The following is a 15,490-nucleotide window of genomic DNA, read 5'->3' as shown; positions in this document are numbered from 1 at the left end:
CTCATGAGGAACTTTGTCAAAAGCTTTCTGGAAATCTAGATACATTACATCAACTGGCTCATCTTTATCCACATGTTTATTCACAGCTTCAGTGAAATCAACTGAAGTGGCGAGGCAAAACCTCCCTTGGCTGAACCCATGCTGACTCTGTCTCGTTAAATCATGTTTGTCTACATGTTCCATAATTTTATTCTTTATAATTGTTTGAACTATTTTGCCCAGCACTAAAGTCAGATTTACCGGTCTGCAATTCCCCAGATCTCCCCTGGAATCTTTTTTAAAAATCGGTGTAACATTGGCCCCCCCCCTCCAATCTCCAGGTACTACAGATGATTTTAGTGACAGATTACAAATCACTAACAACAGATCAGCAATTTCATGTTTGAATTCTTTCAGGACCCTGGGATGTATACTATCCAGTCCAGGTGATTTATCACTCTTTAACTTGTTGATTTGGTTTAGTACATCTTCCAGGCTCATCGAGATTTCTTTCAATTCCTCTGCCTCATCACCCTTGAAAATCATTTCCAGTTCAGGTAGATTTCTTACATCTTCTGTGAAGACTGAAGCAAAGAATTCATTCAGTCTTACTGCTATTGCCTTATACTCCTTGATCATCCAACAGTCCCACAAATTCCCTCATAGATTTTCTGCTTTTGATGTACCTAAAAAAAATTGTTACTATGAGTTTTTGCCTCTTTGGCAAGTTCTTCTTCATATTCTTGTTTAGCTTTCTTTATCAATGCTTTGCATCTAGTTTGCCATTAAAAACTATAGATTATAGATTAAAAACTATAGATCATAATATCTAAGTGCAAACTTTGGGATCCTTTTACTAAGCTGCAGTAAGCACAAACACATGTACTATATATCATAACTCATGTATTGTAACACCATTACTGAAGCTTCTGTATTGAAACATCATCATAAAAACTCATAAAACATAGCACGTGTATTGAAATACCATAACTGAAGCTCATGTACTGAAACATCATTATAGAAACTCATAAATTATACCTCATGTATAATAATAAAACACAAGAGAAACTGGAAATGATGAACCTTCTTCTGGGGTCCAAACGAGATACACCACAATATTTATATATGCAATGAAGCAACCAATTGTGTGTGAGCTGGTGGTCCAGTGGGGATCTTTGTGGCATGAGTACGGCCCTCTCATTTGGACCCCAGAAGAAGATAGTTTGTTACCGAAACATGGACCATGTCCGGTCCACACTTACTTTTTGCTGTGAGTCTTACTTGCAGTTCACCACATATTAGCATCTCCACGTATTCACCATTATAGGACCCTCAAGGATGTAAAATGCTTGCCTCAGGGTTTGAAAGACATTCTTTGTGAAGATGTTCGTGTAAAACGCCTGCCTCAGTAGATGATGGCTGGCAAAGACCTAGTAAAGCAGTTAGGCCTCTTCTTGCAGGTTACTCTATGCCTTCTAGCCATTTGTGCATTTTTCCTCTGCCCACTGGTGTAGTAAGGGGGGACGGTCCGCTCTGGGTGCCATGTTAGTGGGGATGCTGGCCCCCCTCCTCCTCTCTGCCCCACCTCTTCCCACTCCTCCCCCTCGTCATGCATGTGCCCCCATACCTCTAGTTATTCACCCCTGCAAGCAACAACTTTAATGTGGTCCTCGCGACTGTGTCCTCTCTCCCGCTGACATCATTTCTGGGTGCTGCCCATAGGAAGTGATGTCAGTGGGAGAGACAATGGGGTTGCGAGGAGCATGTTGAAGTCCTTGTTGCTCATACAAAAGTGTGTTTCATGTGAGAGAAAATGCAAGCCCATAGCCGATGTAGGCACCTAAATTGATTAATCGGCTTAATTGGCATCAATAATTGGCAATTAACAACTTGTAATCAATGTTAATTGGACTTAAAGGTGTACAACTTGGTAGGCCCAGAGCACAAAGTGGTATGCGCCTAATCCAAAGCGCCTACTTGTTAGCGCAGCACTAGTTGGCACCGATGTTTAGGCGACATACGTAGAATCGGACCTAGAATTCTTTAAAATGGGCTGGTTTTATTTGTAAACATTGTGGCCTGGATTCTCTAGTCTAAACAGTGCCAGGTTTTTTTAGGTGTTGGTCAGCGCCCAAACTCAGTAAAAAAAAAAAAAAACCCCGCCACTGAAACAACATTTTGAACTGAGTTTCAAAGTGCCTACTGGCACCTAAACAACCGGCGCCAGAATCACACCACCTGGACATGGCTAACAACAGAAATGGCAGTACATGCCCTAAACCCTGGCCTACATTTCCGGCGCCTACCTTTCCCAGAGGCACAATTCTGTACCCAGCGCTGGCGTGTGAGCGACCCGCTACTGGCAGCTGCTTTTTTAAGGCAGCCACTGACAACGATGCCAGTTACAAAATCCAGGCCAGAGTGTATTTTGGTATGCAGAACTAAGAGAACAGTAACATAGGTGTCCTTTTACTAAGGTGCACAAAATGCTAACGTGTCATTTATATCCTATGGACACGTTAGCATTTAGCGCGCGCTAAGACCCACTAGGGTGCCTTTGTAAAAGGACCCCAAAGTAAACGACAGCAGATTATCCGTGATCCATCCAGTCTGTCCAACAAGATGGCCACAGTTGTACCTTCTGCTCCTTGCAGATTATACCCTTCTATTCCCTGTTTAAATTGTGAAGGTCAGTTATGTTTTAATTCCATTCTCTTTCTATATAGGGATCCATTGTCTCTCTAGAGCAGGGGTGGGCAACTCCGGTCCTTGAGAGCCGTATTCCAGTCGGGTTTTCAGGATTTCCCCAATGAATACGCATGAGATCTATTTGCATGCACTGCTTTCAATGCATATTCATTGGGGAAATCCTGAAAACCCGACTGGAATACGGCTCTCAAGGACCGGAGTTCCCTACCCCTGCTCTACAGTAAACCAAAGACACCCATATGAATGAAGCACAATCAAATACACAGCATAAGGGGGGAAAAAATGACCTCAGAGACATTTAAGGCAATATTACCGCATGTCATTAATAAATGTAGCAGGTCACGTCTCAATCCTTTGTCTCTATCCCATGTATTTCTGAAATTTCTTTACTGATTTTGTCCCTGCCACTTTAACTAGGAGTAGAGAATGACATGGGGCCAAATTTTTCCCCATCCCCACAGGAACTCAATTTCCCCGTCGTGTTCCCGCGAGTTTTGTCGCTGTCCCTGCCCCATTCCTTTAAGCTTTTCCTTAACCAGGTGGCTTCTGAAACCGGAATCTGGGCCGTAATGCCTTACCTTTGCGAATTACACTGGCTCCCAGTGGAAGCACAGGCTATTTTTAAATTTGGTTGTTTTTGCTACAAAGTGTTGTATGGTTTGCTACCGAATGATTTTATTTTTTATACTACTGTACGTTCATATTTTTACATTTCCCTTGCCTAAAGGCTGTGCTTAACATCATGGGTGATTACTTTCTTATCAGAATCTGAGTTTTACCCATTAATACTTACCCTTGTTTTATATTTTCATTTTAGAAAGTTACTGTAGACTTACCCCCTCTTCTACGAAACCGCACTGTTTCTAGCGCGGAAAGCCGCGCTGAATGGCCCGCACTGCTCCCTACACTCATAGGAACTCAATGAGCATTGGGAGCAGCGCGGCTCTGCGCTAAAAAAACGCTAGCGTGGTTTCATAGAAGAGGTGGGTTTACTTGTTTCAAGAATTTCTTGGACAGTAATGATGGCTGGTTGATAAGTTTTGTTATATTGATTACTATTTTGTAGCTCACTGTGTTTGTGCAGATGTTCTTATTTTGTTAGCTGCATAGAACTGGAAGGTTTTGCAGAATAAAAATAAAATGTTATGTTATGTTTTTCGTTTGGGCGTGTTTTTGTTCCAAAGTGGTTCAAAAAGATAGACACACTTTTTTTTTTTTTTAACAAAAACCCAAGATAAACATTTAGCAGTTTTGAAAATGGGCATGTTTGGTACTGTATTTCTGTGTGTCTTCTGCAAAACATCCAAACTTGGATTTGGACATCATATTGAAAATGGCTCTTTATATCTATCATTAACATGACTTTTGAATGCACTACATGCACATATACAGCGTTCCCCCGGTCATTCGCGGTGGGCGGTCCCAGTCATTCGCGGTATTTTCCGACCGCGAACCACTAACCAGGAGAGGACGGCTGGAGAGAGCAGCTGGAGCGCCGGCGAGTGAAGGAAATCACTCGCTGTATGCTCCAACTGCCTCTTCCTGTACTAAAGTCGGGCCTCACCAATCAGAAGGCCCAACTTTAGTGCAGGAAGAGGAGGTCAGAGCATACAGCGAGTTATTTCCTTCACTCACCGGTGCTCCGGCTGCTCTCTCCTGCCTCTCCAGCTGCCCTCTCCAGTCTCCCCCACAAAAAACCGTATTCGCGGTTTTTCATGATTCGCGGGGGTTCCTGGAACAGAACCCCCGTGAATATCGGGGGAGTACTGTACAGCCAATCCTTTGCTTACATGTGCCAGTCCTTTTTCAGTTCTATCAAATATATTCCAGTTAATTACAATATTATATCATCATTTTTTGTTTGATCTTTATTATGTCATGCTGTACAAAATCCACTGTTATAGCCAGTAACACATTCTGCCTCACCTCAGAGTTCTTTCATAGAAACGCATGAACTTCTTTTGAGGTTCAATACCAGAGGTAAATCCTAGGTAAATTTTTCTTTTCTCCTATGACCCAGAAAGTCTCATCAGCTGGCCTGCAGCCCTGAGGTTTAAGCTTCAAGCAACCCAATGGGCACACATGGAATTGCCAGGACTCTTAGATTAATATCACACGAACCCCCTTTTTTCCTGTCAAGCTTAAAGAAAGGGCCCCCTCGAAAAGTCACATGATACATTTTTAAAATACCATTAAATCTCCAGACTACTTGTTCCCTTTTTCTTCCTCTCACCCTGAAGCATAGTTTGTAAGGAAATGAGAAGATGTGCATCCAGTAGCCCATGAGGGAAAGTGCACATTTTCCCTGTAGCATTTCCTTGGTTGCTGTGGCAAGTTTTTCTTTAGCATGCACGGATAAGTGAGATCACGAGAAAGATCAGGCAGAGAACACACAGTGCAGTGAACAGGAAGAGGAGTCCTGCAAATATTGAACGGCTCATAGGAAACTGGATGAGTTCAGCTTCAGCAGGAATCATGTTAGTGAGGTTCAGCATGTAGCCAAGGGTCCATGCTATACTGCTGTTTCCAACCTGGAGTACAAAAAAAAAGTCATTTCATTATTATTAAATTTTATCCACTTGTTCATAATAAAATGCTCTAAACAAAGGACAATCTATATAAAATGTCTAATACATAAAGTAATGCTTATGAAAATAATTTAAAAAAACATTTAAGGGCTCATTTTCAAAAAGTATGCAGCAGTGGTGGGGAGGTGAGGGGCAGGATACTGGATGGCATTGGGGTGGAGGGAGAGAGAAGGGAGCAGGATACTTAAGGAAGGGTGGTGGAGGGAGAGGGAAGTGGGGTGGAAGGAAAGAGAGGGGACATGCTGATGGAATTGGGGTGTAGGGAGAAGGAGAGACAGAAGGGGGAAGGATACTGGATGGAATTGGATTGGAGAGAGAGAGGGGGACAGATGCTGATGGAAGTGGAGTGAAGGGAGAGAGAAGGAGCAGACCCGCTGCTGGTCTGTTTCAGTTTGCTTCTGCCACTGCTGCTGCTTCAGTAAAGCGGCAGCAGTAGTGGCGGCAGAAGGTGTTGGTTCCAACCACACAGCCTCCTGCTAAAAAGTGTGCAGCCATGCAGCTTCGAGGAACATTAGCGCTGTGGGAGAGCAGTTCTGTTCCTGCACCATGAGATGGCATCACCCACTTGCATGGGCACCAGGGGCAGGCAAAGGGGCATTTTCCCACTCTGTAGGATTTTAGTGTCCCTGTCCAGTATCTCCCTTCTCCACCTGCAATCCAACCTATATTCTCTGCTGCAAGTTGGCAGCCACATTCACCCTTCCTGGGACCTGGGAGTGTGTGACGCAGTGGTTAAAGCTACAGCCTCAGCACCCTGGGGTTGTGGGTTCAAACCCACGCTGCTCCTTGTGACCCTGGGCAAGTCACTTAATCCCCTCATTGCCCCAGATACATTGGGTAGATTGTGAGCCCGCCGGGACAGACAGGGAAAAATGCTTGAGTACCTGAATAAATTCATTTGGAGAACGGTATAGAAAATTAAATAAATAAAGCAGCAATCATAACAGTAAAGAACATACTTTGGATACATTAAACCAGTCTGGTTTTCTAGATATCCACAATGAATGTACATGAGATAAATTTGCATGCACTGTTGCCATTGTATGCAAATATCTCTCATGTATATTCATTATGGGTATCTTGAAAATCAAACTGGCTTGATGTGTCCCGAGAACTGGGTTGAGAATCCTTGTATTATTCAGATAACATTAGAATCAACCATTTTTTTTTGGATAGTAAGTTTGTTTTATGCTTTTAACAGTTTCATAGATCAATCTACTTGAGTATTCTAAAATGTTATATCCTACCATATTCGAGGGGCCGCTGAAAAGTTCTCAGCCCAACCAAGAAGAGAATGACGTGGAACCATGAAACTTAAGTTATTCCACATTTCTCTTGACACTTTTCATTTGATATCATTGAAACAAAAAGTGTCAAGAAAAGTGGGGAATAACTTGTAAATTTCATGGGTCCACATCATTCTCTTCTTGGTTGGGCTGAGAACTTTTCAGGGCCCCTCGTACAGGGCAATTCTCAACCTTCCCTATAACAACCAGCTCCATAAAAAGAAGCCCTGTTGGGTAATACCAAAAAAAAAAAAAAATTACTTTGTCCCCTCCTTGAAAAAAATCCTCCCTACTACCCTGCCCACTTGTGTGCCTAATTCAACCTTACCTATTGATGGAAAAGAGTTAAACTGCATTCTTTTTCCACATATTTTACTGAGCAGTTTTTGAGAGTCCATGACCCTTAATCCATTTGCATGGACAGTTTTATCATAAAAACAATGAGATCTAATGCTAAGTGATAGTGAGTAACCCAACAACTATAAGCTTTGACTTGGGTAATCTGAGATGGCTGCAATGGTGAGTCTCTGGCAGGCTTTGCTACATGCCCAGGGGATCAGTCAAAATTGGTTTTATACTATCAAGGGCTGCTCTGCAAGCTGGGCTATGAAAGAAAGGTAGGGAAAGAGGCTATGAATAAGGCCAGAGATTACCAATTAAGTATTCATGATTTCCACAATGAATAAATGCATGAGATAAACTTTCAAGCTATAGTGGCAATGCATATATTTATTTAAAACATTTCTAATCTGCCTTTTTCCAAGGCGGCTCACAGTATCACATACACAATTCAGGTTTGAACATCTTAAGAAGTCACATACATCAGCAAAAATCATAAAATTATATCATTTGAACCTATAGATTACTTCTTAGCCATTCATCTACTACCATTACTTCACAATAATGCAAAACAGGTCTAATTAGCTGCAAAAGAAGATGACATTCGGGAGATAGAAAATTAACTTTAAAAAGCAGGATATTAGCTTAAAAAAGCTTAAGCAGTGTTCTAAATTGCATTAGATTTTTTACAAAACCGTAAGGTACCAGTCAACGCATTCCACATAAATGGTCCAGTTATAGAAAAACATGAATTCTTGGTTCGTACATACTGTACAATATTCCCCTTTGTTGTGTCTGAAAACCAACAATTCTGTGACCTCAGCATCCTTGGAGGAGTATATAAAATTAGGCATTTTGCCAAATAATTTGGCAGAACGAAATAAACACTTTGTTGGACAAGTTTTAAAACTTTAAATTGAATACGAAACAATATTGACGCAACCTTTTTAAATAGGTGTAATGTGTTCGTATCGAGATACTCCCATCAATAGCCGAGCAGCCAAATTTTGTATCAATTGTAACGCTTTAATATGTACTAGGCAAACCTAGATAGATACCATTACAGTAATCTATCTGTGATAATAGTACTAGTGCCCTGAAGTACTTGTCTCAAATCCCAATTTGACAAGATATTCTTCAAATAAGACAGTTTTCACATGGTGAAGTAAGCAGATTTCACTACTTTTGAGATCTGTGCTTTAAAAGATAGATGCGCTTGTTGGAGTAGGGGTGGGGCTTTTATCAGGGTGAGGAATAGCTGGGTCCGGGCTATAAGAACACAAGCCCGGACTTCACTTGCTTCCGTGGTTCTATTTCTTGGTTGTTTTGTATTTGCTGTATATTGGAAAATGCTATATCTGCTCTTTTGCGTGTATTTTGAAGAGATAGAGAGATACGCTTGGGAACCCTTGAATTAGGCAGTTCTTCAGAACCATCCAGAACCATACCAAAGTCATTTTTCCTCTGGATTTGCAGTGTCAACCAAGCAGGCCAGAATAATGGTGACACAGTTAGGAAGAAAAGCAATAGGTAATAACAGAAAAGCCATTAAAGTGGTAAAACAAAACAAAACAGCACCAAGTTACACTTGGAAATAGATTGGATTTCTTTAGTTAAGAACAACAGAAGAGACAGGAAAGTGCCACTAGAGGGAGCCACTGGTCAACAAACAAAATTTAGAAGTCATTTTAAACTTACTTCTTTTTGAAACTGTATTTGAGGCCATGTTTCTGCATTAAATTTATATCCTTGTACAAGTAGGTAATATATATAATTTGCAGAGAAGCAGTAGGACCTTGCATATGTTTCTTCAAATTTTGACAGAATTAGTGGAAGCTGGAATATATAAAAATACACACACAGTGATTACAAGATATATATAATTTTTAAAAACTGTCATTCTCTACTTCAGAGCAGCAAGTTCTAGACAAGATACCAGTTATCTGCTTCTTGAATCAATAACCCACAGTCCCGTCTCACTGGCTGCTTCCAGACAGCCGCCAGTACCAATGGAGCAGCGGTCAAGAACAGCTTAGAAAAGGCCACTCACTTCTCGTTCTTTCAAATCGGACCCATAATGATGCAAACAGACAGTCTCTGACATCCCAAAATGTGTGAGAGCTTGTTATACACCTTTACCCCCAAAATACGGTATTTCAACATATAATAGGGTAATGCTTCTTCCTTCCCGAAGCCCTCGGGTACTTGATCTTATGATCCCTGAACTTCTCCAGGTCAAGATAGGTGCAATTCTATAACTTGACATCTATAGCTAGGCACCCTGCACGCATTGGGTGCTAGTGCTATTAACAGCATCTGTGTGTCAAGATACCTTCATAGAATACTAATGTATACATAACATAACATAACATCGGACTTCTAGACCGCATAACCAACAAAAGTTCTATGTAAATGCAACATATACAACATAGGGCTCCTTTTATGAAGGTGCGCTAGCGTTTTTAGCGCACGATATAGCGCGCGCTAGCCGAAAAACTACCGCCTGCTTAAAAGGAGGCGGAGCGGCTAGCGTGTGCTAAAACCGCTAGCGCACCTTTATAAAAGGAGCCCATAGTATTCTAAAGTTTCTGATATACCATCTATCGAATATTGGCTAAATGGCTTACAATAAGTTTTATAAAATATAACAAGCATAAAATCAAAAGTATTGTATATTAAAATAAAGAAAAAGGGTTTTTTTGACAAACAGATCTTACATGAAAAGTAGGAAAAACACACCAGGAAGTTAAATTACATCGAGATAAAAATAAAAGTGGGAGGAGGGAAGGGGGAGATTCATATTGTGGGGGGGTGGGTCACTTCTTAGGTGCTCTGCTAAAAAGTTCATGTATATACATTATGCGTGTAATTTGGAGACATACCCATGCTCCTCCTATGTAGTTGAATGTTAAGGCACATAAACACTATCTTATGAAATAGTGTATAATTCACTTAAATGGATAAGTGCCAATTTTCTCGGCATTTACATAAATAAGACAAACATAGCATGCATCCAGTTGTAGAACTGTCTTTGTAGTTTCATTGCACTCCATCTGTAGTTTCAGACACGAGTCCCACTGCAGTTCAGAGGCCTACCAAAACTTCCCCCCTCTCCCTCCAGTTTTGGCTGAAACCAAAAAACTGCCACCAAAACTCATCATCTGATTTTGGCTGAACCCGAAACCAAAATCTCAAATTTGGTTGTGTGAATGTGATCCAGTGAGGGCTTCTGCGGATTGTCAAGGCTTGTAGCTTAAACCCACAGTATCCAAACCTGAATATAATAATTAAAATGAAAGACCATATTTTACCTCCAAGCAAAATAACCTCATCATCATTAATACTATTTCAAGCATGGGTATCTCCCTCACAACTTCCTCAGTGAATACTGAAACAAAATTCATGTGGAGGCAGATTTTTTTTTTTTTTTTTAAGACATCTATTTCAGAATAAGGACATCCAGATTAGTATGCCACAAATGGTTGTCCATTTCTCATATATTTTAGAACAGGATCTGCCAACATACAGCCTGTTGTAAAATACATAAGAAATGGACATGCAAGTGCTGACTACATCCAGCATGAGCATCCATTTTACAACCTGAAACACCCAAACTATGAACAAGTCAAGACATGGGGAAACACGGATGTCTATGTGGCAGCATAGGACCACCCATATTATAAAATGTCACATAGACATCCATGTGGGGGAATACCATTCAAATTCCACTTCAGCCCTTTAAGATTTCTTTTCTTTCTTCTTTTTTAATTGTGAGCCCTCCAGGGACATAAAAATTCCTACTGTGACTTCCCTTACTCCTTTCAGTGGAGAACCAGTGGCACTGTAGTGGAGGGGGGGCAGACTTCCCCGGGCGCCCTCTTGATAGGGGTGCCAGTATCTCTCTGCCCCCCTCCCCCCGCCACGTTTGTGTGTCCCCTCTAGTACCTCTATAAATCTTCTTCAGCGCGAGCAGCTTCTCAGGCCTGTTGTTTGCACCGGCCTGGCTCCCCTCTGAAATCACTTCTGGGTTGCGGAGCCAGGAAGTGATGATATCAGAGGGAAAACTAAAGCCACTGAAAGCAGCAGGCAGTAGAAGCTGATCATGCTGATGAAGATTTAAATAGTTATGGGGGGGGGAGAGAGGGTGTGAGTAGCGTGGGGGGAAGAAATGGGGCAGGGAAGGAGGGCACCTAGGGTACCCCTTACCCTCGTTATGCCACTGCGGAGAACTGCTTAACCAAAGCACCTTTCTGTAACCTGGATGTGCCATGTGCCAGGTCTAAAAACAGATGTCCATTTTTGTAGACAAAGATTGCCCCTTCCCCTTCTGAAATCAGAGTAGAATAGCCATAGTTTGGATGCTCTCTAGTCCCACCCAAAACAAACCTAGACCATGCCCCTTTGCCATGTAAACCTATTTCAATTTTATTTGTCCATATCCTGACTTTATAAAATCAGGATCTTGATGTCCAAAAGACAAATAGAGCTTCTTACATAAAAGCCAGTCTCTCAGGGGCATGGCTTGAAGTGCGACAAAGATGGACAGGTAATTAAGAGGCTCTTATACCCAGGCATTTTATTGCGGTCTTATATTTCCCGAAGGGTTTTTTTTAACTTTGTCTCTGAGAGTCTTATACTACTTAGCGATGGCATCAAACAAACAAACAAACGAAAATTGACTCTGCCTTCACTGCGGGGGCAAAATCAAAGAGACTTAAAATGGAAACTTTACTGGCCTCAAACGCTCCCTTACATGCAGATGTAACAGATTCAGTGGATATTGGAGCAGAGCTTCGAGCCACTAAATTGATTTTAAAAGAAGCCGTTGATAATATGGTTGTTATTAAGGAGGAAGTAACCCAGTTGAAAAAACAGATGGAAATCGCCAACCAACGAATGGAGCAGCTAGAGTGTCGGGTTACAAAAAAATGAAGCACAGCAAGCGCAGTGTGGAAAAGATCGGGTAGCCTTACGAGATTTGGAAAAGCAAATGGAGTCATGAAAATTATTCACATAGAAATAACTTAAGGGTCTTAGGAATTGCGGAAGGGGTTGAAGGAAAAGGCTGTATTTCTTTTTTGGAAAATTTGATTCCTAAATTACTCCCCCTTTCTGCTGGGCACGCATTAGAGATAGAAAGAGCCCATAGGATTCCTACACATAAGAATAACAGTCAAACAAGGCCCAGACCTTTAATATTTCATGTATTACGCTTTCAACAGGCGCTGGAGATCCTGCAACTTGCTAAATCAAATAGGCAATTGAAATTTAATCATTGTGCCAGACTTTGCAAGAAAGACTGCTAATATATGTAAGGAATTTTTATCGCTCAGACCACAACTTCAGCGTATGGGAGCAACTTATGGCCTTTTTTTACCCGGCGATCATGAGGGTAACTCATGAAAACCGGACTGTTAAATATGAAGATCCAAATAAATTAAGGAGCTACATTTCTCAGCAGAATGGGCCATTGTATTAAAAGAGGTAACTGTCTCCTATAAAGATCTTTTTAAAGCCTTTATTAAGTGGAATAGAATTGATTCAAGCAGTAACTTAAAAAAGACATTTGAATGGAATGTTACAGTTTTAAAAGCATTGCATGACTCTGCTATATTTGAAATTGACTTTGTTGTTCTTCGTAATTCATCTATCAATGGGGATACACTGGAGATATGGGAGCTTTGATGAAATGATTTAACAGTGAAAAGTAAATGAATTCTACTTGTGTGAGACTTGTATAAAAGGCATCCTTAGTTAATATAATATGAATATCATCTGTCAGTAAAGTCCAGGATAGAGCAGGATTACTGAACATTCCTAGATCGAGCTGACAGACTTCTGGAAATTTCTAATCAACTTAACATGGTGGTTTAGTTCATGACCTTCACCAGATGCTTTTTAGACAGATCGTAACAAGATTACATCAATAATTCCCTGATACTATAAAATATATAGGATGGTCACAGTAATTGGTTTCCGTACTCGTGCAGTGGTTTGGTATCACAGCCTGCAGACACATATGGATACAACAAGACGAATATCCTTTGTAGTGGAATTATAACAAAATAGAATAGAATAAAATGCAGCCAAATAAAATAATTCACAAAAGTTATAATGAATTTCTTCAATTGATTTTAGATGGATTTTACTAATATTTGTTATTTTAAAATTGATTTAAAAAAAAGTAAATATGATAGGGTACTTGTGGTTTCGTGATTCATAGTGAATTAGAAGAACTAGGAAATTTTGCAATATGATGGTAGCTAATGAGGAATGAAAACAATAGAAATAATATTCTCATATATATTGTCTTATAGATTACCGTATTTTCTCACATATAACACGCGCGTTATACGTGTTTTTACAAACCGCGCATAACCTTGCGCGTTATACGCGCGAGCGCGTTGTACAAAATTTTTTTTACATAGTACCCCCCCAATGTCCGATTCACCCCCCCCCCCCGCAGGACCGCTCGCACCCCCACCCCGAAGGACCGCTCGCACGCACCCACACCCCGAAGGACTGCTCGCACGCACCCGCACCCCTACCCTGAAGGACCGCTCGCACCCCCACAGCCTCCCGACCCCCCCCCCATCATGTAGAAGCTCCTACCGGTGTCCTGCTGCTTCCTCTTGGCGGTCCCAGCCCTTCTGTGAGCCCTGCGCCTGCGCTGCTTCCTCTTCCGGCGGTTCGCCCTTTCTCTAATGTCAAGCCCTCTTGCCCCGCCGACTCCCCGACACGATCGGGTCAAGAGGGAGCTCAAGCCCTCTTGCCCCCCCCGACACGATCGGGGCAAAAGGGAGCCCAAACCCTCTTGCCCCGCCGACTCCCCAACTCCCTGACAATATCGGGCCAGGGAGCCCAAACCCTCCTGGCCACGGCGACCCCCTACCCCCACCCCGCACTACATTACGGGCAGGAGGGATCCCAGGCCCTCCTGCCCTCGATGCAAACCCCCCTCCCCCCAACGACCGCCCCCCCCAAGAACCTCCGACCACCCTCCCCAGCTGACCCGCGACCCCCCTGGCCGACCCCCACGACACCTTCACCCCCCTTCCCCATACCTTTGTGTAGTTGGCCGGACAGACGGGAGCCAAACCCGCCTGTCTGGCAGGCAGCCAACAACGGAATGAGGCCGGATTGGCCCATCCGTCCCAAAGCTCTGCTTACTGGTGGGGCCTAAGGTGCCTGGGCCAATCAGAATAGGCCCGGGAGCCTTAGGTCCCTCCTGGGGGAAAAAACATTATCTTTCTTGAGGGGGCAGATATATATTTTATCCAAGAGACCCATTTATCTGAAATAAAATCAAAAAAATTAGAAGGGGATTGGGTTAAGAAATGCTTTTATGCCCCTGCTGTTGGGAAAAAAAGCTGGAGTTGCTTTATTGATACATAAAAAGTGCTTAGCGTCATTTAATATGATATCTGTACATCCATTGGAAAGATGGATTCAAGTGGAAATGAGCTCAGGGAAAGATACCTTGTTGCCTTTTAATATAATGTACCTAATTCAAACCAGACTGAATTTTTTAAGAATATTCAAAATTGATTTTATCATCATCTGCTTCTAGTTTAGTACTAGCAGGAGATTTCATTGCAGTAATAGATCCAATATTGGATTAAAAAAAAAAAAAAACAACCCTAGTAAAATTTTAAAATCGTTAGATTTGGATAATTTGGTAAAATCTTGTGGTTTAAAAGATGTCTGGAGGATTCTTCATTTCAATGATCGGGAATTTTCATTTTGCTCTCATGTACATAAATTATTTTCAAGAATTGATTATATATTCGTATCAGATAATTTAGTTCAACAGGTAACAAAGGCAACCATAGATCCGATTATTTTATCAGATCATGGAGGTGTCTGGATTGAATATAGTATAGATGGAAAAGAAAATAATAGACCTGTGTGGAGATTTAATAATACATTGATAGCAGACTAACTTTAAAGAGGAATTTCAACTGAAAATGAATGAATTTTTTCAGATTAATACCTCAAAAGAAATATCTTTAGAAACACTATGGGATGCCTTTAAAGCTACCATGAGAGGACATATAATTTCGTATACATCATATATTAGGAAACAACTAAATAAAGATTTTCTTATCCTAGAACAAAGTATTAAAAATTTAGAGTCACAATTGAAATTAAATTGGGATCCAAATACTTTTCAGGCCCTTTTAAAAGCAAAATTTAGGTATAATGAAATTTCTTCTCAGTTGGCTAGGAAAGAGTTGGTGTTTCATAAGGCTTTGTATTATGGAAATTCAAATAAGGCGAGAAGATTACTGGCTAAGTATCTGAAAGCAAAAAAGAGGAAAATAAATATCACAGCAATTATAGATGAAAACAAAGTAATTCATTATCAAACTAATAATATACTAAAACAGTTTTTGAAATTTTACACAAGCTTGTATTCTTCTGAGCATTATTCAAATAAAGAAGGTGAAGGGTTAGAATTCTTAAAGTTGACTGAGGGTCCTAAAATTCCCGATCATGTGAAAGGAAAATTAGAGGCACCCATTTCACAAAAAGAAATACAGTCTGCATTGAAGTCCTTTAGAGTTGGATCCGCTCCAGGTGGTGATA

At 41.2% G+C, this 15,490-nt stretch overlaps 1 protein-coding gene across 3 annotated transcripts in view; it reads right to left on the bottom strand.

Annotated features, from left to right (window-relative positions):
* Positions 1-4,367: 4,367 nt before the first annotated feature.
* ENTPD3 (ectonucleoside triphosphate diphosphohydrolase 3) overlaps positions 4,368-15,490 on the bottom strand; it is an 87,320-nt gene continuing 76,197 nt past the window's right edge. For 2 of the 3 annotated variants that reach the window (XM_033930064.1, XM_033930067.1), the window contains exons 9-10: positions 8,600-8,737; positions 4,369-5,219 (exon numbers count right to left, since the gene is read on the bottom strand). In XM_033930064.1, the coding sequence (XP_033785955.1) occupies positions 5,031-5,219; positions 8,600-8,737 (327 nt within the window). In that variant the 3' untranslated portion in view covers positions 4,369-5,030. Of the gene's footprint in view, positions 5,220-8,599; positions 8,738-15,490 lie in introns of all 3 variants that reach the window. The other variant, XM_033930066.1, reaches the window with a different exon arrangement.

The sequence above is a fragment of the Geotrypetes seraphini genome, chromosome 2, assembly GCF_902459505.1.
Source record: "Geotrypetes seraphini chromosome 2, aGeoSer1.1, whole genome shotgun sequence".
Taxonomy (NCBI): domain Eukaryota; kingdom Metazoa; phylum Chordata; class Amphibia; order Gymnophiona; family Dermophiidae; genus Geotrypetes; species Geotrypetes seraphini.
Note: the sequence above shows the minus strand (reverse complement) of the source record. Positions and strands in the feature narration are given on the sequence as shown.